Source organism: Lepus europaeus, chromosome 3, assembly GCF_033115175.1.
Source record: "Lepus europaeus isolate LE1 chromosome 3, mLepTim1.pri, whole genome shotgun sequence".
Taxonomy (NCBI): domain Eukaryota; kingdom Metazoa; phylum Chordata; class Mammalia; order Lagomorpha; family Leporidae; genus Lepus; species Lepus europaeus.
The window spans coordinates 167,163,126-167,186,062 of NC_084829.1; the positions used below are offsets into that span (position 1 = coordinate 167,163,126).

Sequence of the window (22,937 nt, forward strand, 5' to 3'; positions counted from 1 at the left end):
GGAGGCTGGATGAGGCCAGGGAGGTGAGAGAGAGAGAGAGGGAGGGAGGAAGGGAGGCTGGATGAGGCCAGGGAGGTGTGAGAGCGAGGAGAGGAGAGGCTGGACGGGGCCAGGGAGGTGTGAGAGCGAGGAGAGGAGAGGCTGGACGGGGCAGCAGGGAGGTGTGAGAGTGGGGAGAGGAGAGGCTGGACGGGACGGCGGAAGCTCTGTGAACGTGCTGGAAACCCCCCAGCGCATTCAGCCGTGAGCTCAGGCCGCTTTGTCCGAGTGGGGACAGGGACACCTGGAAGGACTGGATGGTCTAGAAGTTGTAGGCAGTGCGTTGATTTTCTGATGAGCTTTGTGACAGGTGCCGAGGTGGTGGCTGCAGGGATGGGATGTGGGACTGCACGGCCATCAGTGTGTGAAGATCACCGTGCGCACTGAGGTGCAGCTCCTGGGGTTTTTGTTAATTTTTAAATGTTATTTATTTGAAAGGCAGAGTTAAAGAGAAAGAGGGGAGACAGAGATCTTCAGTCTGCTGGTTCACTTCCCAAACAGCCACAACAGCCGGAGCTGGGCCAAGCTGAGTCTTGGGGCCAGGAGCTTCATCCAGGGCTCCCACAAGGGTGGCAGGGCCTTGTGCTGCCTTCCCAGTGCGTTAGCAGGGAGCTGGATTGGACGTCGAGAAGCCAGGACTCAAATTGGTGCCCAAATGGAATGTTAGCTCTGCAGGCTGTGGCTTAACGCACTACACTACAGTGCTGGCCCCTAATGTCTTGTCTTTTTTTTTTTTTTTTTTTTTTTAATTGTGAAGGCAGAAAGAGAGAGAAAGATGGAGAGAGAGCTTCTGTCTGCTGGTTCACTCCCAAAATATGTTGGAAAGCCAGGGCTGGGCAGGCTGAGGCTGGGAGTCTGGATTGTGTCTGGGTCTCCAAGCACTGAGCCATCGTCTGCTGCTTCACAGGCTCTTTGCTCATTAGCAGGAAGCGGAGTTGGGCCCAGAGTAGCCAGTGCGTCAGTCAGGCTCCCCGGGATGGGCTGCGGGCGTCTGCGGCAGGGCCTTCACTGTCCTCTCAGTGAGTGGAGAGTGGCGCCTGTCAGCAGGGCTGGACGCGTGCACCTGCTCCGTGAGTTCAAAGACTGGAGATGGGAGGCTTAGAGGAGTGTGGAAGGCTGTGAGGACGTGAGCAGACGTGGGCTGTGGGGCTGGGTTGCTGTGCAGTATCGGTAGCCCTCATGGTTGGCGCTGTCCGCTGAAGGGCACGTCCCCAGCTTGGCTGTTGGAGGCTTGCCGGTGGGCTCCTCTGTGCCTTTCCGAGGGTGGGCAAGGGCTCCTGAGGCGGAGGGAGGGCGGGCTGCAGGAGTCCGTGTGGTTGCTGAGAGCGAAGGGGCCGCCGAGAGCCGAGCTGGCTTCCTGGCTGTGTGGGTCTGAGTGGTGTCAGCTGCAGGGTTCCGAGTCTGTGAGGGGTGTGCCTCCCCTCTGGCAGGCGCTAAGACTGCCTTGTAACTGTCGCGTGCCTCTTGTCAGGAGAAGTGAAGCTAGGAGGCAAGTGGGCAGCCTGGCCCCCCTCTCAGACGCGCCCCCCGTGCGGAGTGGACTCAGCTCACTGGAGGGAGCCCCCTCCTTGAAAGACTCTGAGAGTAAGTATCTGTGCCGGGTACGTTTCTCTACAGTTCAGTAGGATACGATGATCGTGGGTTCTTTTCTCTAGGAAAATTGTAAAAATAGCCCATAATTTTATCATTTCGATGTTTCCTATTAAAATCTTGTGTGTTTTCGTTTTTTTGGAAGTGGTTGCCTTCTCTGTATCGTTTTGCCTTTCCTTGTACCATGGGAAGACTTCAGGCGTGACTCCCAGTCAGCCTGTGAGCAGAGGGAAACAGCCACGGCTCTGCAGTGTGCCGCGCTGTTAAGCGAGGGTGTTACCAGCGTAGGCCTGCTCAGTGCACTTCTGGCTTCCGATTTTCACCCTGAGATGAGTTCAAGTCAATGAATAGATATAATTTTTAAGTCATTTTTCGCACATTTAGATGAATTGAGCTGAATTTAAGTTCAATTATTTCTTGATTCATTTTGTAAATATTTGATTTATTTGAGAGTTACAGAAAGAGAGAGGGGGAGAGACAAGTCTCCCATCTGCTTTTTCACTCCCCAAATGGCTGCAATGGTCGGAGCTGGGCCAGTCCAAAGCCAGGAGCCAGGAGCTTCTTCCGGGTCTCCCACATGAGTGCAGGGGCCCAAGGACTTGGGCCATCTTCTGCTGCTTTTCCAGGCTACAGCAGAGCTGGATTGGAAGTGGAGCAGCCGGGACTCGAACCAGCATCCATAGGGGATGGAGGCTTATCCTACTATCACAGTGCCAGGCCCTGGTTCAGTTATTTATAGAAATTTGTTTTGTGATGCCACAGTAATCTTTATAGGAAGGTTAAATGAAGCAGTAGTCTGCCCTCTTGGACTGGGATCTGACATGGCTCTTAGGTTTACAGAGGTAGAGATGAGCAGGTAGACATAGAACAGCCAGATTCCTTCACCACATCCCTTCCCCTCCCTCCTAAGTGTGGTGACAGTGCTGAGTTGAAAACAAACATGTAGGGGCTGGGACTGTGCCATAGTGGGTAAAGCTACCGCCTGCAGCGCCGGCATCCCATATGGGCGCCGGTTTGAGTCCTGGCTGCTCCACTTCTGATCCAGCTCTCTGCTATGGCCTGGGAAAGCAGTTGAAGATGGCCCAAGTCTTTGGGCCCCTGCACCTGTGTTGGAGGCTTGGAGGAAGCTCCTGGCTTCTGGCTTCAGATTGACGCAGCTCTGGCCATTGTGGCCATCTGGGGAGTGAACCAATGGATGGAAGACCTCTCTCTCTCTCTCTCTCTCTCTCTCTAACTCTGCCTTTCAAATAAATAAATAAATAAATCTTTAAAAAATGTAGATTTGCAGAGGGACCTTGTGTGCTGTGTCACACCAGACACAGGATGTGATTGGCAGTGTTTAGAGCGTAAATGTGCATCTTTTGCAGGAGTTTCCTGAAGTAGATTGACTTGTTATTTGCAGTATGTTTTACCTAATTGTGCAGTTCTTCCTAAGCTTTTGTAACGGTGGGGCTTCCAGAACACATGAGAAGTGGTCTCCGGCTTCTCGGCAGCGTTTGGTAGCCAGTGTGTGCCTCTAACGTGACTCATGGCCCGTCTTCATGCTCTTCTCTGAGGCTGTTGCCGCCTTCAAGAAAGAGGCCAGGCTGGCACGATGATGTCACTGACTGCACGTGACGTGGACAGGGTGTTGAGAGCTGAGGACTAAGGAGGTGAAAGTGACAAGAGGTCAGCTTGGTAGATGAGGTGCTGGTGAATGGAAGCCAAAGTCAGAAGTCCCAAGGAAAAATAGCGCTGATAAAAGTAACCCCGGGCACAGGGCCGACTGACGAGCTGCTGGTGGAGCGCGACGTCGCTGCGTGGTTATGATCAAGGCCGTGTGTCCTGTGAGCTTGTTAACCCGTCTGCGGTTTCTCCCTGACTGGGTCACTTGGCTCTGATGAAGGAGCCTCCTGCTGAAGGGAAGACCGTGCGTGGGGGGGGCTGTGTTCTGGAAGTCACTTTAATCCTGATCATTTTTTGTTTGTTTACAGGCAAGAGAGGAAGCACGGTGTTGAAGGATCTGAAGCTAGTCAACGATAAAATGGGGTCCCTGGGATTAGGTAACCAGACTTCCAGTTTCACTGCAGGTTGCTTGAACGTGATTGTTGCTCAGACAGAGTGAAGTGACCCAGCCTGCACTGTGCCACGTGGTGTCGGGGACCCAGGGCTATAGGCTGTTGCAGAGGTGGCTGTAGCAGCAGCCAGCCAGACCTGTCTCACGTAGTTTAAATTCCAGAAGGGCAGACAGGCGTCACGCAGGGACCTACAGGTGTTTTGAGTCGTACTGGTTTGGAGAGGGCTCCTGGGTTGCCTTCACCTACCCCGGGCTTCCAGGAAAGCCTTCTGGGAGAGTAAGTTCTGTGCTGAGCCTGGAGTTGAGGAGGACCAGGCTCAGGAAGAAGCAGGGAGATTTTGGTTCCGATGGGAAGAAGTCTTTGCGTAGGCAGAGCTGCTCTCTAGGTGCTGGGAGCAGGGGATTGCCAGTCCAGGCCCAGGCCGGAGCCCAGGGAACTGCAGAGCCCCAGAGTCTCGTGGGGGAGGCATTCTTAGGAAAGCCCTGAGGTGCTGTGTGCTCTTCTGTTCCGGGAAGCAGAAGTGCTGAGCCCGCCGTGGGGAGTCATCCGTGTGAAGTGCGAGTCCCCGTGTGACACTGCTGAACCCTGGGCTGCGTGTGCAGACCGTCCTGGCCCTGTTTCTGTTCTGTGCAGCCCACGGCAGGCGTGACAGAGCCTACCCCATCCCTGGCCTGTTGCTGCCCTCGGGGGACGTGGAGTGGCGTCGGGGCTCTGCTCTGCGAGCCCTCAGCCTCCACAGGAAGAAGGCTGTGTTTCCTCTGTGCTCTTGGCCTTTATGTCAGCAGTCCAGGGACTGCCCCTCCCTCTGGAGAAGCTCCCCGATAGTACGAAGAGCTTGGGTCTGGAGTGGAAGAGGTCCAGTGAACACCCCCGCGGTGGCTCTCGTGGACGGACAGGGCAGGGAGGTGAACCGAGCTGCTGTTCTCCGATCAGTTAGGGGAGCTCATAGCCCCACTCAGTGTTTGCATTACGTCCCCATACAGAAGTCACAGCTCGCTGCCTGGCACGGTGGGGCCTCGTGAGTGCTGGGCGCCTTTGTTACTGTGCTCCCGGTTGGCAGCCCGGGTCCTTGTTCTGCACAAGCCTGGTGCTGAGGTTGTGTGCTCTGCTCTCAGTGCGTGCTGGCTGCCTCCTGGCCGCCTCTCCTGCCGGCTCACCATCAGAGCAGTCGCTTGTCTACTCTGCCCCCGCCGAGGGCCTGTCTGCCACCGGGCGTCCCTCGAGCTTACTCCAGATCCACACTTGCCACAGCCGTCCCCGCCATCTGGGCTCGGTCTCCTCTGCCGTCTGATTGGCACTTACGTGCACCTGTAGGAGCGGCCGTGGCAGTGTTTCTTGGCCCTCACCAGCTAGCCACCGCATGCTTTGTTTGGTCAGAGCACTCCTGCCGTCTTCTCTGTGCTCTGCCTGACAGTGCCCGATGCGTGTCAAGCACTTGTAGCCCCTGCGCCTGTGAGGTGACTGTTCCAGAGAGGAGAGCAGACCAGGAGTCGTCCCCACTCCCTCTTGTCTCCAGGGATTCCGATCCCTGCTGCCCGGTCTGAGCGTGGCAGTAGCAGCAGCTCTCTCCTCCGCCCCGTCTCAGCCTCATCCTGCCTGGTTGCCCACAGCAGCCCTCTGGGGCCTTGCTGGCCTTCTTGCCTCTCCCTCCGTGTTTCCTCTCGACATGGTTGAGTCCATGGGAGCAGGACTTTCTCCGATGCTGCTCCCTCTTCTCGACTCCCCTCTGCCCCCAACGTCTTCCCTCCCCAAAAGATGAGTTGCCCTTGGCTGAAGTCTTGACCCTGGCCTGCCAGGCATTAAACATTCCGGCCCCTGCCAGCCCCTGTGACGTTGTGCCCTTGTTCTGTGGTTGGACTGGCTTCCTCACCACGGCCTCCCTGCTCCCAGGCTCTGTGCACGTGCCCCTGGAGCACGCGCTGCCCACACTGCGGACCCTGGCAGCTTCTTGAGGTTTCAGCTCGGCTGTAGCCTGCGAGGGTTCCTCCAGCCGTTCCAGGAGCGTCCAGTCACTCCTCCCTTGTTGCCTCTTCCTGTGTGTTGGAGGCCAGACAGCATGTTAGCCATTGCTGTACCTGCAGGACCCTGGTAGTCACTCTCATGTTTGATGAATAAAGTTGTCACTGCAACGTGACCGAGTCTCCTTGTGTGGCTCCCATCCGGGACCCGAGTCTGCTCCCAGGACGCCGTGTGCAGCAGTTCAGTCCCGGACTCAGGGGCAGCTTGCTGTCCAGCTAGGGTCTCTCCTCGTCTGTGTTGCCCTCCGGCAATGCCTGTGTGTCTTCCGCACGCGCTGATCCGCGTTTGTAGACAGCGTCTCATGCCTCCAGCTTGTCAGCATCTGGCCCTCCGAGGGTGGGGGAGAGGGACAGCGAGTCTGTCAGGGCCTCCCAGGACACTAAGAAATGGGTGGTGCTGCCCCTGCGGTTACCTGCTGGTCAGAACCCGGCTGCAGACCCCATCTGAGTAAGTGCTTCAGATATGGGTCCTCCTGGGAGCCCTGAGCTTGGTGTGGATCTCGCCAGGGCTTAGAGCTGGGGGCATGAGCAGGAAAGGGCCCCCGACTCCCCCTGGGCCACAGAGCCCTTCAGGCTGGGTTGTGGGTTTGCATCCGCTACTGTCAGGCAGGTGCTTTGTGCTGTACTTCAAGGCCTCTCCGTTCCTGGTGATAAATACTTAGTGTACAGTGTTGGAAAGGCTCAGTAGCTGAAAGCAGGCAGCTGCAGGGGCTTGGTGATGCTGGAGCCCCTGAGAACCACGAGTGGCGATCACGGCATGTGAGTAGCCACTGTTGAGAACCTGGGGTAGGGCCAGGATGTGTTGTAGCAGGTAAACTGCCACCTGCAGGGCCAGCATCCCATGAGAGTGCCAGTCAGGTCCCGGCTGCTCCACTTTCAATCCAGCTTCCTGCTAATGGCCTGGGAAAGCAGCAGAAGATGGCCCAAGTGTTGGGGCCCCTGCACCCACGTGGAAGACCTGGAAGAAGCTCCTGGCTCCAGGCTCCAGATCATCACAGCTCCGGCCATTGTGGCCATTGGGGAGTGAACTAGCGGATGGAAGACCTCTCTCTCTCTCTCTTTCTCTCTCTCTGCCTCTCCTTCTCTCTCTGTGTAACTCTTTCAAGTGAATAAATTTTTTTATAAAAAAGGATATGGCCAGCGCCATGGCTTAACAGGCTAATCCTCCGCCTTGCGGTGCCGGCACACCGGGTTCTAGTCCTGGTTGGGGCGCCGGATTCTATCCCGGTTGCCCCTCTTCCAGGCCAGCTCTCTGCTATGGCCCGGGAAGGCAGTGGAGGATGGCCCAAGTCCTTGGGCCCTGCACCTGCATGGGAGACCAGGAGAAGCACCTGGCTCCTGGCTTCGGATCAGTGTGATACGCCTGCCGCAGCGGCCACTAGAGGGTGAACCAACGGCAAAAAGGAAGACCTTTCTCTCTGTCTCTCTCTCTCTCACTATCCACTCTGCCTGTCAAAAAAAAAAAAAAAAAAAAAAGGATATGGTGCAGACACTTAGAACTATGTTTGTCATTTGCCTTCAGTCTATGGCAAATTATTTTAGGGTTTTAGCACTTTTTTTAAAGGTTTTTTTGTTGTTTTGATTTTTACTTATTTGATAGAGTTACAGAGAGAGGGAGAGAGAGACCTTCCCCATGTGGCTGCAGTGACTGGGACTGGGCTAACCAGAGCCAGATCCTTGTCTCCCACAGAGATGCAGGGACCCAAGCACTTGGCCTTCTGGTGCTGCTTTCCCAGGCATGTTAGTAGGGAGCTGAACAAAAAATGGAGCAGCCAGGACTCAGACTGGTGTTCATATGGGACGCTGCCGTTGTAGACAGCGGCTTAACCTACTGTGTTAACCTGCTTGCTTCAACACTGGCCGCAGCGCTTCTTTGTAAATGATGTGTGTCGTTCTGCGATGAGAACTGGAAGGCAGTGTGTCTCTGTCGTCTGTGTGTGTATGTGTGTGTGTACCCTTATGTGAGAGGCAGAGACAGCTCACATCTGCTTGTCCACTCCCTTAGTTCCTGTGATGGCTGGGGCTGGGCCAAGGCTGAAGCTGGGAACTGGGAGCTGCCTGGGGCTTGCATGCGTGATGGGGGCACAGCCACTTGAGCCATCCCCACTGACCCCCAGGGACCACCTTAGCCGGAAACTAGAATGAGGAGCCAGGGCCTGGCATCAGATGTGGGACGGGAGCATCTTAACCTCCTGGGCCAACGCCCACGCGGGAGTGTGTGTGTGTGGTTGTCGGCAAACCCTGGCGTGTGTGTGTGTGGTTGTCGGCAAACCCTGGAGCGTGTGTGTGTGGTTGTCGGCAAACCCTGGAGTGTGTGTGTGTGGTTGTCGGCAAACCCTGGAGTGTGGCTACACAAGTGTGACATGTCTTCTCACCTTTATCAGGCACTGGAGAAGATGATGACTATGGTGATGACTTTAATAGGTAAGAAAACAGTCGGACACATGTATAAATAGATAGATATGTAAACTGCAAATACAGGCAAGTACGACCGAATCATACCAGGGCTTATTGTCGCGTATTTGCTTCTTTTGTTCATCTTGATTTGACATGAATAAAATATTGTATCTGGGAGCGTGTTTTTTGCTTCCTATTAGAATGTGGATGTCTGTGTTGCATTCAGGAAACGTGGTAGGCCAGTCGCTGCAGACTGGAGCCCGCAGCCACAGCTCGGCTGCTGGGTTGTGAGTGCTTCCTCGCGTTCTCCCCTCTGACGTGGGGATTGTCGGCTGTCGTCGCAGATGGGACGTCTTAGCATGTGTGTAGTTGATTTATAACCTGTGAGTTGGCTAATAATGGAGAAGTAATTAAAACTTTAAATTCAGTGCTTGAAACTTGTTTAATTGACAGTTTTATTCTGATTGGAAATTTATAGTTTTCAGCAGGACAATTTAATTTTTTTGAGAGGGATTGTGATATAATTGGTGAAATTTTTCTTTAAAGATTTTTTATTTGAAAGAGTTACATAGAGTGGTAGAGCCAGAGAGAGAGAGAGAAGTCTTCCATCCGCTGGTTCACTCCCCAAATGACCACAGTGGCCAGAGCTAAGCTGATTCAAAGCCAGGAGCCAGGAGCTTCTTCTGGGTCCCCCATGTGGGTGCAGGGCCCAAGGACTTGGGCCATCTACAGCTTTTCCAGGCCATAGCAGAGAGCTGGATCGGAAGTGGAGCAGCCGGGACTTGAACTGGTGCCCATATGGGATGCCAGCACTGCAGGCTGGGGCTTTAACCCACTGCTCCACAGCACTGACCCCTAATTGGTGAAATTTTAAAATCTATTTTCTTGCCATCCTGTCCAAAGTCACCAGAATGAACCTTAGTTTTCTGTCTGTTAAATGAACTGTTTCTGTTCCCCTAGCTAAATGTTTTATGGGTCATGTGAGATGATATTAATATGGAATCAGTGATAGTTCATGTTGGATTTAAACGGTAAAAATCAGTATCTGAAAGTTTGAAGAATGGTGATAGTTCTCTTCAGATGTTTATTTTCGGAGCTTTTATTTTTGTTTTTCTTCTTCCTGAAATTAGTACCAGCCATCGCTCAGAAAGAAGCGAGCTAAGTATCGGTGAAGAGATCGAAGAAGACCTCTCTGTGGAAATTGAGGACATCAACACCAGCGATAAAGTATGGTGTCGCGCCGTTAGCATGCTGTGCTGCTGTTTCTGCCTGCTGTTGACTTACTTCCTATAAAGCTTTAAAATTCACACTGATAGTAGAAAAACAGGTGACAGTTGTGGCCCGTTCATGGCAGCTGCTGGTCCAGGTGTGCCAAGAATGTGCCTTCCGTGCGACTGGTTGTGGTCGTCACCCACTTTGGTGCCCAGGAGCGTTGGAGAGGTCCGAGTGACAGACGTGGTTTAAGGGAGGCAGTGACGGAGCAGGACTGGAGTCCGAGTCGCCCACGGGTGTGCGTGGGGTCAGCGTAGGGCTGAAGCCCAGAGCATAAGACAGAGTGTGGTCACTTCAGGGCCACTGTGCCGTCGAGACAGGCGGGTCAGGGCTGAGCTAGGACCGCAGCGGACAGGACAGCAGAGCGCGTGCCGGCAGAGTCCGGAGTTCTTACCTGAGGTCCAGCTTCGGCGTTTCTTGGATGACGAGCTGTGGCAGTCCCGGCTCCGTGTACCCTGTCTGCCTGAGCTGTCGGCAGAGCTCTGGTCACCTGCCTCAGCCTGTGGGTGGCTCTGGCCAGAGGTGGCTGCTGTCTGGAGAGTGGCTGAGGCCCTGGGTCAGCATGGGTCCCCTGGGGAGGGCCTCCCCGCGAGGAGCAGTCTGCAGTGAATCCCCGCGGCCTGTGGCGCTGGGCTCTGCGTTGTATTTATTTGAGGGGTAGAGTTACAGGCAGAGAGAGGAAGAGACAGGTCTTCATCCACTGTTCACTCCCTAAATGGCCACAGCGGCCAGAGCCGGGCTGGTCTAAAGCCAGGAGCTGCTTCTGGGTCTTCCAGTGGGTGTAGGTGCCCAAGCGCTTGGGCCATCTTCCATTACTTTCCCAGGCCATAGCAGAGAGCTGGATTGGAAGAGGAGCAGCCAGAACACAAACCGGCACCCATATGGGATGCTGGTGTTGCAGGTGGGGGCCTAACCTACTATGCCACAGTGCTGGATCCACCGATTTTTTTTAATGGTTATTTTACTTATTCTGAGGTGGAGAGAGAGAGAGAGAGAGAGAGAGAGAGAGAGAGAAAGGTGTCTTCTGTCTGCTGGTTCACCCGCCGAATGCTTCTGACAGCCAGGGTTGGGCCAGGCCGCACCAGTAGCCTGAGGCTCCATCTGAGTCTCCCCAGGTGGTGACTCGGGCACTTGAGTCAGCATTCGCTGCCTCCCAGGATGCATTAGCAGGAAGCCGGACAGGAAGTGGGGTGGCTGAGACCCTCCAAAGTGGGGAATGGGCTTCTGAGTAGCAGCTTAACCCACTGCGCCACAGCTCCGGCCCCTCAGTCATTTTCTTGATAAGGTTAATGTGAAGTTCAAGTGTTAGCCAGGATAGAGGTAAGAATATGACATAGGAGACTTGGCATTCGTGACTGTCCAGCCCCACAGGTGAGCGGGCTCAGAGCGGCAGAGCCCCAGGTGCAGGGGAGCGGGCTCAGAGCGGCAGAGCCCCAGGTGCAGGGGAGCGGGCTCAGAGCGGCAGAGCCCCAGGTGCAGGGGAGCGGGCTCAGAGCAGAGCGCCAGGTGCAGTGCAGAGGGGCAGAGCCCCCGCGCTCTTTGGGAAGGGTCTCTGCTGTGGGTCTGTGTTAAGCTTGCTCTCCCTGAGCTCCTGGTCGCCTCTTCTAGGCTCAGAGTTCCTCCTTCAGGCAGTTTCAGTTTGTGACGTGAACAGTGTGTTTTTATAGTTTCCAAGATGACTGCTTTGTGTCCTGATTCTACAGCTAGGGAAGCACCTTATCAAACAATAAAATGTCTTTATCAGATAGCGTTTATTTCTAGTTAGTGTTCATCTAGTTTCCTTTTCCGGTAACCACTTACGTTAGACATTTTCTCTGGAAGTTTTTGGTTATTCTGTTTTTGTTGTTGTTGTTTTGCCTTAAATCTTTATCTGGTTTTTCCTGTATCCACATTTACCTACAGTCACAAATTAGCAGTAACATACTACTTGACGATTTTGCAAATAAAATAGAATACCCTACTGGTTTCATCCTTTAATAGTGATCAGAAAGACCGGTGTTGTGGCACAGTGGGTTAAGCCGTTGTCTACAGTGCCAACATCCGACATGGACACTGGTTCAAGTCCCAGCTGCTCCACTTCTGATCCAGCTCCCTGCTATGGCCTGGGAAAGCAGCGGACAATGGCCCACGTGCTTGGGCCTCTGCACCCACGTGGGAGACCCCAGGTGAAGCTCCTGTGTCTTGGCTCTGGCCTGGCCCCGCCCCAGCCATCGCATCCATTTGGGCAGTAAGCTGGCAGATAGGGAAGACCTCTCTCTCTCTCTCTCTCTCTCTCTCTCTCTCTCTCTCTCTCTTTCTCTAACTCTGCCTTTGAAATAAATAAGTCTCTTAAAAAAATAGTGATCAGAGGATAAAGTGTAGTTGTAACATGAGAATTTATTTTACAACTTGCAGCCTTTTTTGGTATTTTCAGTTTGTTTTTTTTTTTTTTTTATAAACTGGATTTGGACTGTATATATACAGATTTTAATTAAGATTGCTAATAATCTTTTTAACAGGTCTTTTTATGCTAAAAAGCAAGAGGGAAGGAATACTTATTATTTAAAAAGATTTTACTCCTAGCTAACATTTTTCTGTTCTAAAGGAGATAGAAGGGGAAGGGTGAATAGATGCATGAGAGAATACATCGCACACAGTTTTTTTTAAAAGAGAAATTGTTTAATACTTAATGAGTTTTTATGTTCTCAATTTGAAAGGTAGAATTAGGGAGAGACAAGAGGTCTTCCATCTGCTGGTTCACTCCCCAAATGGCAGCAAATGCTGGGGCTGAGCCAGGCCAAAGCCAGGAGCCTGGAACTCTGTCCCAGGTGGGGGCAGGGCCCAAGCAGGGAGCAGTCCCAGGTGCAGCAGCAGGGAGCTGGATCAGAAGTGGAGCAGCCGGGACATGAGCTGGCGCTCATCTGGGATGCCTGCATTTCAGGCAGCGGCACAGCCTGCCACGCCACAGCACCGGCCCCTCATGGCTCCTGAGTTGGAGCTGTATTGTTTCCTGTGACTGGGTAGCCGAGGCGGAGGTGGACTTCCGAGAGGCTGCCTCCCGGCTGCAGAGGGCAGCTTGAGTTGTGCAGCTGTGTCTCCTGGTGCAGCCCTGAGGTGATGGCTCATTGAGACGGGTGGGTGCCCGTGGTCACCAGTGGGACCCGCTGGGAGTGTTCTGTGTTGACCCACACTTCTGTCCTCGCTCTAGAGGTCTTCCTTAGCCTGTTAGGCTGTCACACCTGTGCTTTGAGAAGCTTACAGAAATTAATGTGTGTGTGTCCTGGTCAAACAGAAGCAGTGATCACTCATTTGTGTAACACCTGTACCTGAGGTGTGCCGAGAGTCTAAGCCCTGGTGGCGTCCTGTCTGCCCATCTGTCACCGCGGCTGCCGAGAGGCCGGCCCCCTGAGGCTTTGGCTGACACAGCGTCGAAGGGCAGCTGGCTGCGCTTAGGTCTGGCGTTACCGTCGTCAGCGCGGCTCTTAGGGCACCGCGAGAAAGCAGAGGAAGTAGTTTTGCTACCTGGGCGAATCACGGTTTCAGAGGGCAGTTCAGAGAGTGACATCTGCGGTTAGGGTCCCACCTGGGGCTGCACCCAGGAGAGACTCATGAAGTCTCCCGCTACTCCCAGAGTCTTGGATTGAACCACAGGGACACCCAGGGTGTGGGTGAGAATGTAACGAATGTGGAGCATGGAGCTCAGAGGGTTGCCCGATATATGAGTCGGTTCTCAGCACCTGAATCTTTCCACCTGTTCTCCGAGGTAGAAGCAGTGAACAGCGTGTGAAATATTTAAATCATAGCAGTGCCTTTGAGTTCTGACCTTTACTCTTTTCTTTCTCTCAACAACGAAGCTTGAGGACCTCACGCAGGACCTGACTGTGTCCCAGCTGAGTGACGTGGCGGACTACCTGGAAGACGTGGCGTAGCCTCGAGGAAGAAAGGCCCTGACCAGAGGCCTGGACGCCCCGCGGCAGGGTCTGCCCCGTGTGCCTTCGTTCAGAGACTGCAGATATTTTTGAAGTTAACTTTTCAGTTTACTAAACAAAATACTTCCTACGTGAGCGCATGTGTGGAAGGTTTCATACTCTTAATTTGGCTTAGCCGTACATGTGTCTGGACATCGAGCAGGAAGGACAACCCTGAGGCCAGCAGTGTTGTGACCACCACAAGGCAGGTCCGTGAGCCGCAGGTGTACACAGCTCAGAGTGAGTGCGGGCACAGCTGGCCCCAGGAGGCGGCTCTTACCAGCTGCCCGCGGAGTGTTTTGATGGTAGGGGCTCTGCACGTGGTTGGCAGAATACTGGGTGAATTTGTAACACGGAAGCATATCGATGTCAGTTAAACTTGCTGTGTCGACTTCATTCTGTGTTTCCTTCCATTTGGGAGGTCTGTTAGACCATTAAGGTTATATTAAAGTACTCTTGTGTGTGTTTGCTTGTTTTAAAGAGACAGAACTGTCAACAATAGCATTCGTAGTCGCTGTCCTCCTGTGGTCCCTGTCAGCATCGTTAGTGACGGGTTAGAATCTGTTGTCTGTAAGATACCTTGACATTCAGTACCAAAATGCATCTGAAACCAATGAGCGGTGCTTTTATTTCAGATCTGTAAGTTGATTACATTAAGATCCAAATTGGAATGGAATAGTAGTAATGGCCTAAGACCATATTCAGTTTGACCGTTTGATTCACTGTACAGAGCTCATCGCAGCCTTTAGAAGTGGCGGTGGGACAGACTTCCCAGCAGCCTGCGCGCCTGTGATGCAGCCGCACATGGGAAAGCAGGTGGAGTGACGCACGTGTACTCACGTAGATAAGGAAGGTGCGACCGTGTCACACTTTATATTTTTTAATTTCAAGTAAATTATGGGTTTTTATTAAAAGTTACTTTTTTAAGTAAAAGGAGCAAATTAGGTGTAATTCTTTGGTCTCAGTGAGCAGACTTTGTGGCTGCACGATGCCTGTTCTCTTGTTAGCCTAAACATTGCAGGGACATTTGTTGGGCCCTAAAATGTAGGGGGAATAAAAATGTGAGGGCGAAGGCTGTCCCGCCTCAGGGTCTGGTTGTGCCGTGGCGGTGAAGCCGAGCTGTGAAGGCTGTCCCGCGTCAGCGTCTGGTTGTGCTGTGGTGAAGCCGAGCCATGAAGGCTGTCCCGCGTCAGCGCCTGGTTGTGCCGTGGTGAAGCGAGCTGTAGCTGTCGAGAGGAAGGAGCACAGAGCGTGGTGGTCAGATGCTCCTGGCTGCGTCGCCTGTCACTTGTGCACGGACAGCACTGGGTGCATCCTCTCGTCCACGGTCGCTTTCTGAGAGCGCTCTGTTCTGTCCTGGCCCCTATGGTCTGGGTCAGTGGCGTGATTTATTTTTGTTTATGGTGCTAGATGTTAGTGGATTGGTTGTATAGCATAGCAGGATATGGCCTTTAATTTTGGGGACCTGGGGAGAGCAGCGTGTGGAATTCGTCATTCTTGTACTGCGCCACCTACTGCTGCTCCCTGGGCGGGGCAGGACAGCAGCTGCAAGCGTCCTGTTGAATCGTGAACGACCTGGAGTCAACGTGGAAAAGTTACTCCAGCCGCACTCTGATGGTCTGTCAGACTGGGGGGAGGTGACAGTGTTCCATGTCATTACTGTTCTCTTTTGTTAGAAACCAAACACTGAAACAGTCACCCCCAAAATGCATTTTATGGTGACCTGTATCACAGTGAGTTTGGAAAATGCCAGGTCTTTGATTTTACTGATAACTGCAAATGAATAAAAAGTATTTCCTTGTTCCTGTTCTGTACCTCGTGTTCATTTGTGTGCAGCGAGAACCTGCCTGTGCTGGAGCTGAGCCGGCCCAGGCCACGCGGGACTCCGCTATGCTCCTCCGGGAGTGGGTGTCGGCTTTGCCGCTCCTTGTCCCATCACGGGAGCACACAGGGCTGGCGTGTCGTCTTCATGTGGAGGCCGCCGGCTGCCCCGTCTTCTGTGTGTCCCTCACAGTTCTTGTTGAGTGTCTGTGGGAACAGGCACTTTCTCAAAACGGAGTGCTTGGAGCAGCATCCGGCCCCCGCTGTGCTCAGTAGGATGGGGCTGTAGACAGGCTTTGAGGACTGGCCGAGGGGCCGGGGGGTGACATTTTGGGCTACACAGCTCTGGAGTTAGCTGTTGCCACCCTGTGCCTGCGGAGGCCCCCAGCTCCAGGTCTGTGGGTGCAGGAGCAGCACAGGGTGCTAGGGGTCGTGCAGTGGGCACTTGGCGTTTGAAGGGCTGCCCTCGGGATCTGGTGTGAGGAGGGCCCTGGACCACCTGATTGGACGTGGGAGGGAGGCTGGGGTGGTTCACTGGCCACACACACTGGCCCCCACTCTAGCCCTCCCCAGCAGTGCGGGCTGGAGTTCCTGCAAACCGCAGAGGGAATTCTGGGGCGGTGTCCCTGGGTCACCCTCATTCTTGCACGGTTCTGTGCGGTCAGCAAGGAGGCCAACGTTTAGGGAAAGTGAGTGGCCGGTCGGGCTGAGATGCTCGAACAAGAGAATAGAAAACGCGCGGAGGTCTGGATGTGCACCCCAGCTTCAGACAGTGTTGGGGGCTGGGGCCTGGGAGCTGAGGGGTCCTGAGGACAGAGTCCCCTTGCTGGGGTCGGTGCCTTTGAAGAGGCCCCTCGCCGGACGCCCAGCCCCACAGTGCAAGCTGTGTGCCCTGCTTGTCCCCGACCCAGCCTCAGGCACGGCAGCGCCCAGCTGGACTGGGCAGATCTACTTATGCTCCTCTGAGTACTTTTTTTATTAAGAAATGGTGCATGTGTATGGGATACCCAGTAGTATTTCTTCACATGTTTACTTTGGGCAGCAGGGTAGATGTAGTTGCTCTGTGATTTAACATTCCTTGGTGGGGAAAGCGTCGCCGATCCTGTCTTGTTTCAAGTAGAGAACTACGCCGTCCAGCATCTGTAATCCCTCCAGCGTCGGCAGAACCTCCGTCAGCCTCCCGCTCCAGGAACCGCCGCTGTGTTTTCCTGAGGTCACCTGTTAGCGTGCGCAGGTCAGCGACATCACGTGGTGGTACTTGTCTCTGATGACGACCTCACCCTGCACACTGCACGGGACGTCCGTTCACGTCTTTGACGGGGCCACGTGTGGGTGAACCCCTGGCTACCGTCAGCACGGCAGTGCAGCTGTGCCTGCCAGATCTCGTTTCCTTGGCCGCGTCCCTGGTAATGGACGGCTGGATCCTGCGGCTGTCACAGCTGGCTGAAGAACCTCCGTGGTTTCCGTGATGCCAGTCCTCACATGAGGGCTCTGTCTGCTTCCTCGCCTGCCGCTTACCAGTCGTCTCACTGCAGTGCGGGGACACCGCGCGGCGCCCGGGGTTTGCGATTGTTTTTCCTGGTTCAGCTGAGACTGCACACAGGACCCCAGAGGAGGTGTGCAGCACCTGCCTTCCCCGTCTGTGGCCGCCTCTCTGAGCACTGGCAACTCAAGGGCGCAGGACGCCGTCTGAGTTGCCTGTTCTTGGTGATTCCTGGTGCACGGTCCGAGTTGCCTGTTCTTGGTGATTCCTGGTGCACGGTCCGAGTTGCCTGTTCTTGGTGATTCCTGGTGCACGGTCCGAGTTGCCTGGTCTGGTGTTCCTGGTGCACGGTCTGATTTGCCTGTTCTTGGTGTTCCTGGTGCTCAGCACTTTCCATGTTGCCCGTTTCTGTATCTTGAGAAACCTCTTTAACTTGTGGGTTTTCTCACCGATTACAGCTCTGTGGGTTTTTGCTGTTGAGTTGTGTTCCTTGTGTATCCTGGATGCTAACCCCTTGGCATCGTCACGTCTGTAGGTTGTCTTCCCACCCTGTCAATTGTTTTCCTTTGTTGTATAAAAGCTCTTTAGCTTGATGAAATCCATTCCTCTCTGTTTGCTTTTATTTGCTGTGCTTTGGGGTCTGATCTAGAAAACCCTTGCCCTCCCCAGTGCCCGCAGTGTTTTCCTGTAGCACTTCTAAGCCCTACATTAGGTCTGTAGTCCATTTGGGCCGAGTCCAGTTTCACTCTCCTGCGTGCGGGTGTCCATTTTCCCGGCACCGTCCATGGAAACGACTGTGCCTTCTCCAGTGTCTGTTCGCGACACTTTCATCGCAGATCGGCGGTTGGCTTTACTTCCTGGTCTCTGTTCTGTTCCATTGATCCTTGGACCCATTCTTATGCCAATACCACACTGTTTTAATTATTACAGCTTTGTAATATACATCTTGTTAAAGATTTTTATTGGGTTTATTATTTTACTTTATTTTATTTGAAAGAGAGAGATGTCTTCCGTCTACCAGTTCACCCCCCGAAATGGCCGCACAGCCAGGGCTGTGCCAAGCTGAAGCCGGGCGCTGGGCGAGTGGCAGGGCTGAGTCCCTGCCTTCCCAGGCACATCAGCAGGGAGCCTGACGGAGGTGGCGCAGCCGGGACTGGACCGGTGCTCCTGGGCGGCTGGCGTCGCAGGAGGCGGGGACGCTGTACCGGTTACGGTCAAGCACTGGGCTGCCGCCTGCCTTTCTTTTTGGCTCAAGACTGCTGCTGTGGGGGGGTCTTTTGTGGCCCCGTAGAAACTGTGGTGGTTTTTCTAGCTCTGTATTTGATAGGGACCGCCTCGGCTGCAGGTCACGCTGGGCGGGGTGGCCTCCAACTGACTCAGGCTCCCCGGAATCCTCGCTCCGGGCTCCCCTGTGGCCTCCGAGCTCCCGTTCTCATCTCCCTCTGGGCGCCCTGACTCAGGTTCCGCTGTGTTACCGGGTTTCGGTCTCACTTGGAGCGATCTCCCCTGGACGACTTCACTGGATCTTGGCTGCCTGTTTCCATCTCTTACCGGGGCTCTCACTGACGCGTTCCTCCGTGTTCCCGAGATCCGCTGTGTTTCCTTGACGCAGCCATCTGGGAAGCTCCGGTCCTAGGCGGTTGGGTTCTGTGCCTCCCTTTGCTCAGTAGCTGAGGCCCTGGGCCCGGGGCGACTTCCGGTGCTGGCTGGCGAGCAGCGTGCCCTGTGTACCACTGCGCGAGTTCTGGTGGCCGGCCCTGTCCGTGAAGCTCTGAGCAGCCTGTGTTTTCTCTGAGCCCGCCGATGCTCCGCTGTCTCGGAGGCACTGGACAGCACCCTCGGTGGCGGATTGCCCCGGGCCCTCTGCCCAGGTCTTGCTCCCCAAACTCAAAATTATCGCAAGTGTGCATTGGGAAGTGCCTCAGACAGGCAGTCCTGTGCCCATGGGCCCGTGCCAGCTCAGAGCCCCTGTCCCGCGTCCACACCCCGAGCCCTCAGCCACCAAGGCCAGGGCAGACTGGGAGCGGTGCAACGGGGCTGGGGCTCACTGCTGATGTCGGCTGGCATGGAAGATGCTCAGCTGGGCCTGGGCAGAGCCAGGTCCCCAGGCAGCCACACATGGGCCCAGGGCCGCTAGGATCTGCTCAGTGCCCTGTGATGCCTGCTTCCACACGGCTGTCGGAGGGCAGCAGAGGTAGGTCCCTGGGCGGCTACACCTGGGGCTCATAGTCACCAGGCCCTGTGTAGTCCTGGTGTCTCGGGGAGGTGGGTCTCTGCCCGATGCTGGGCCGAGTGCAGCCTCTGTCCACGGCACTGGCCTCTGCAGGGAGACCATTAGGCTCTGCCCAGCGCTGGGCTCTCCCTTCCGGGCACCGGGTCCCCACTGAGCCTATGGCCCCGCGCTGCCTGCCCGAGGCTGCTGGACAGTGAAAACAGCAACTCTGCAGCCACCCAGGCTGGCCGCAGCCTGGTCACAGCTGACTCCCCCCGTCCCTCGTCGGGACCCCGGGACACGGGGCCGACAGTGGCTCGCGGTCTCCGCCTGCTGCCGGATAAGCTGAGTCTCGCTGTGAGTGCCAGCTGGGGCCACTTCTCGGCCCCGGGAGGCCTGGCTCTGCGCATCTCAGCTCGTCCCGAGCTCCCTGTCCTGGCCTCTGCGTGAGCCTACGGTCTGGCTTCCTGTCGGCAGTTGGAGGGGGTGGCAGAGGCTCCCTGGGCTGGAAGCTCCAGGTACCCACCAGGCATAGGCCGGGAGCCCCCCCGCTGGCTTCCTAGCTCTTGTGGAGGGACTCGCGGTGTGCAGAGCTGTGCCTGTGATGGTGCAGGGCGGGGTCATGGGGGCGTCTCACCAGCCAGCAGCTGGGTCCCAATGCCTCTGCTCAGAGATTTGAGACAAGCTTGGAATCTAAGAGGCTGCTAGGGAAGGGGTATAATGAGCTAACTTAAAATGTTTTTAGAATCATTCTCATGTTCTTTGAAAGGTGGAGAGATGTAGAAAAAGACCCTTCATCTGCTGGGTCACCCCCAACGCCTGTGCACAGCCGTCGTCTGCTGCCTCCCAGGGAGCCCGTTAGCAGGAAATGGGACCTGGGGCCAGTGTTGCGGTGCAGTGGGTAGAGCCGCCGCCTGCACAGCCGGCATCCCATATGTCCCGGCTGCTCCACTCTGATCCAGCTCCCTGCTAATGTGTCTGGGAAAGCAGCAGAAGATGGCCCACGTGCTTGGGCCCCTGCACACACGTGGGAGACCTGGATGAAGCTCCTCGCTTCGGCCTGGCCCAGCCCTGGCCATTGCCAGGCAGAGTTACAGAGAGAGAGAGAGAGAGGTGTTAGCAGAGGTCGGGAGTGTGGGGTTCTTGTTTTCACGCAAGGAAAGAATTTAGCGTGAGACAGAGAGCAGTGTTAAGAAAAGAAGCAAAGTTTACTGAGAACGGTTGGGACAGAATCCGAGAGCGAGCGAGCGCCCGGCCCCCCAGACTGGGCAGAGCAAGGTCGCATGGTGAAATGGGGGGGCTGCACCTGGCAGGCCCGCGGGCGGCTCGGCGAGGTGAGAGCTGAGCTCACAGTCTGCGTTCAGCTTGCGGCTCGGAGGCGAGAGTCCAGTTTCTCCCGCCGTGTCTCCTTCCCCTCCGGGACAAAGACGATTTCTCCCAGGATTTGCCACTCTGCTGTCAGACGGGAGCCCACCAGGATTGACCACTCCGTGCTGTCAGACGGGAGCCCACCAGGATTGACCACTCCGTGCTGTCAGACGGGAGCCCACCAGGATTGACCACTCCGTGCTGTCAGACGGGAGCCCACCAGGATTGACCACTCCGTGCTGTCAGACGGGAGCCCACCTGGCCCCGCGCAGAGGAGCTTCCCCTAGGGTGGGTGCTTTGGGAGAAGGATGGCATGGATGTCTCCCCGTGTGTGGTGGGGTGGGTGTCTCCCCGTGTGTGGTGGGGTGGGTGTCTCCCCGTGTGTGGTGGGGTGGGTGGGTGTCTCCCCGTGCGGGGTGGGTGGATGTCTCCCCGTGCGTGGTGGGTGGGTGTCTCCCCGTGCGTGGTGGGGTGGGTGTCTCCCCGTGCGTGGTGGGGTGGGTGTCTCCCCGTGTGTGGTGGGGTGGGTGGGTGTCTCCCCGTGCGGGGTGGGGTGGGTGTCTCCCCGTGTGGGGTGGGGTGGGTGTCTCCCCGTGCGGGGTGGGGTGGGTGTCTCTCGATCGGTGTTAGCCTGGGGCGCTTCCCCAGAGCGGGGAGGGGGCTGAGACCACCGGGAACGTTATCAGGGTCTGAGCAGAGCTTTGCAGTGTGAATGCTTGGTGAGTCTGGGGCTGCTGCACCCCCCTCCGGCCCCTCACACACACACAGGCTAATTCCTAACTTCCTGCCTGACAGAGGGAGAGACCGAGAGGTCTCCCGTCTGCTGGTTCACTCCCCGGGTGGCTGCAACACCTGGAGCTGGGCCTATCCAAACCATCCAAGCACTTGGCCCATCTTCCACTGCCTTCCCAGGCCATTAGCTGGGAGCTGGATCGGAAGTGGAGCAGCCAGGACTCAAACCAGCACTCTTAGGATGCCAACACTTCAGGCAGAGGCTTAACCTAGTGCTGGCCCTAATAGATACATCTTAGAACAGTATGTGGGGCCGGCGCCGCGGCTCACTAGGCTAATCCTCCACCTTGTGGCGCCGGCACACCGGGTTCTAGTCCCGGTTGGGGCACCGATCCTGTCCCGGTTGCCCCTCTTCCAGGCCAGCTCTCTGCTGTGGCCAGGGAGTGCAGTGGAGGATGGCCCAAGTCCTTAGGCCCTGCACCCCATGGGAGACCAGGAGAAGCACCTGGCTCCTGCCATCGGATCAGCGCGGTGCGCCAGCCACAGCGCGCTAGCCGCGGTGGCCGTTGGAGGGTGAACCAGCGACAAAAGGAAGACCTTTCTCTCTGTCTCTCTCTCTCACTGTCCACTCTGCCTGTCAAAAAAAAAAAAAAAAAAAAAAAAAAAAAAAAACAGTATGGGGGACTGGAACCAGGCACGCCCGGATGGGGTGTGGGACACTTAACTGCTGTGCCCAATAGCTGGCCCTGGGGTTGCTTGATGGAAACATTGGGCTGACTCGGCCGCTTAGAGACCTCGGAGATGGGTTCCAGGACGGGGCCAGCATAGGCAGGAACCACAGGACTGGGCTGTCTGGTGCTGACAGGTGTGCCCCAAGGATGGCGGGTGGCAGAGCAGGAAGCACCAACGAGACAGAATCACGGGAGATTGGAGTCAGTGGGGGATCTATGCCCTGATCACAGCACCTGTCGCCTGTACACAGGGACCCTGAGCAGGTGAGGCTGCCCGGGCGTGGGACCCCGTGGGCACCCTGAGCAGGTGAGGCTGCCCGGGCGTGGGACCCTGTGGGCACGTCCACTGTCCCCCTCTCTCCCAGCTGCTTCCTCCTGACTTCTGGGATGTGCTGTGCTGGCCGCGTCTGCAGGTTAGGGTTTGCCCTCTGCGATCCAGAATCCGGAGAGGCCAGGAGGTCTGAGGGCGGGCAGAGGCACTGCAACCCCGGGGGCGTGCTCGGAGCCCCAGGAGAGCGCCTCACTTCCCACAGCTTGACTGCAAGCTGGCTCTGGCGACGAGTGGGGTTCCCGGATTCGATGGTGAGATGTGTGTGAACTCAGAGCAGTTTCGGCCTGTCTGCTGAGCTGCCGGGTGACGATGTAGATGGTAATCGCGCCGAGCGGTTTTGTTTTCGGTCATCTGCGGTTTCTGAGACTCCCGGAAGTTTCTGAGATGCAGGTTTCTGATGACCGAGTCCCCTCCACCAGGGCCTCTGTTGTCCTCACAGCCCTGTGGCCGGAGATGAGGCCCTCGCCAGCCAAGCTGAGGATCAGGGTCCGGGACACCAGGTGCTGCCACGGTGCCCGCACATGGCACGTGTGTATGGGGGAGGACACAACACAGCCTCCGTTCCCTGGGTCACACCTGGCCCCGCGCGTCCACTCACACGCATCTCAACTTTCCCTCCTGTTTTAAGACGCAGGAGAAAGCCAGCTGTCTGCATCCCAAATGTGCAGGGTGCTGCGTGCTGTCCAGGTGTGACTGTGCTCAGGGTGCTGCGTGCTGTCCAGGTGTGACTGTGCTCAGTGTGCAGGGTGCTGTGTGCTGTCCAGGTGTGATTGTGCGCAGTGTGCAGGGTGCTGTGTGCTGTCCAGGTGTGACTGCTCAGTGTGCAGGGTGCTGTCCAGGTGTGACTGTGCTCAGTGTGCTGGGTGCTGTGTGCTGTCCAGGTGTGACTGTGCTCAGTGTGCTGGGTGCTGTGTGCTGTCCAGGTGTGACTGTGCTCAG

General features: G+C 55.9%; 1 protein-coding gene across 3 annotated transcripts in view; it reads left to right on the plus strand.

Moving 5' to 3' along the window:
- Positions 1-15,134, plus strand: part of CEP43 (centrosomal protein 43) — a 39,989-nt gene extending 24,855 nt beyond the window's left edge. For all 3 annotated transcript variants that reach the window (XM_062187029.1, XM_062187030.1, XM_062187031.1), the window contains 5 exons: positions 1,511-1,623; positions 3,603-3,671; positions 8,089-8,128; positions 9,232-9,328; positions 13,207-15,134. In XM_062187029.1, coding sequence (XP_062043013.1) covers positions 1,511-1,623; positions 3,603-3,671; positions 8,089-8,128; positions 9,232-9,328; positions 13,207-13,281 — 394 coding nt within the window. In that variant the 3' untranslated portion in view covers positions 13,282-15,134. The remainder of the gene's footprint in view (positions 1-1,510; positions 1,624-3,602; positions 3,672-8,088; positions 8,129-9,231; positions 9,329-13,206) is intronic.
- Positions 15,135-22,937: the final 7,803 nt, after the last annotated feature.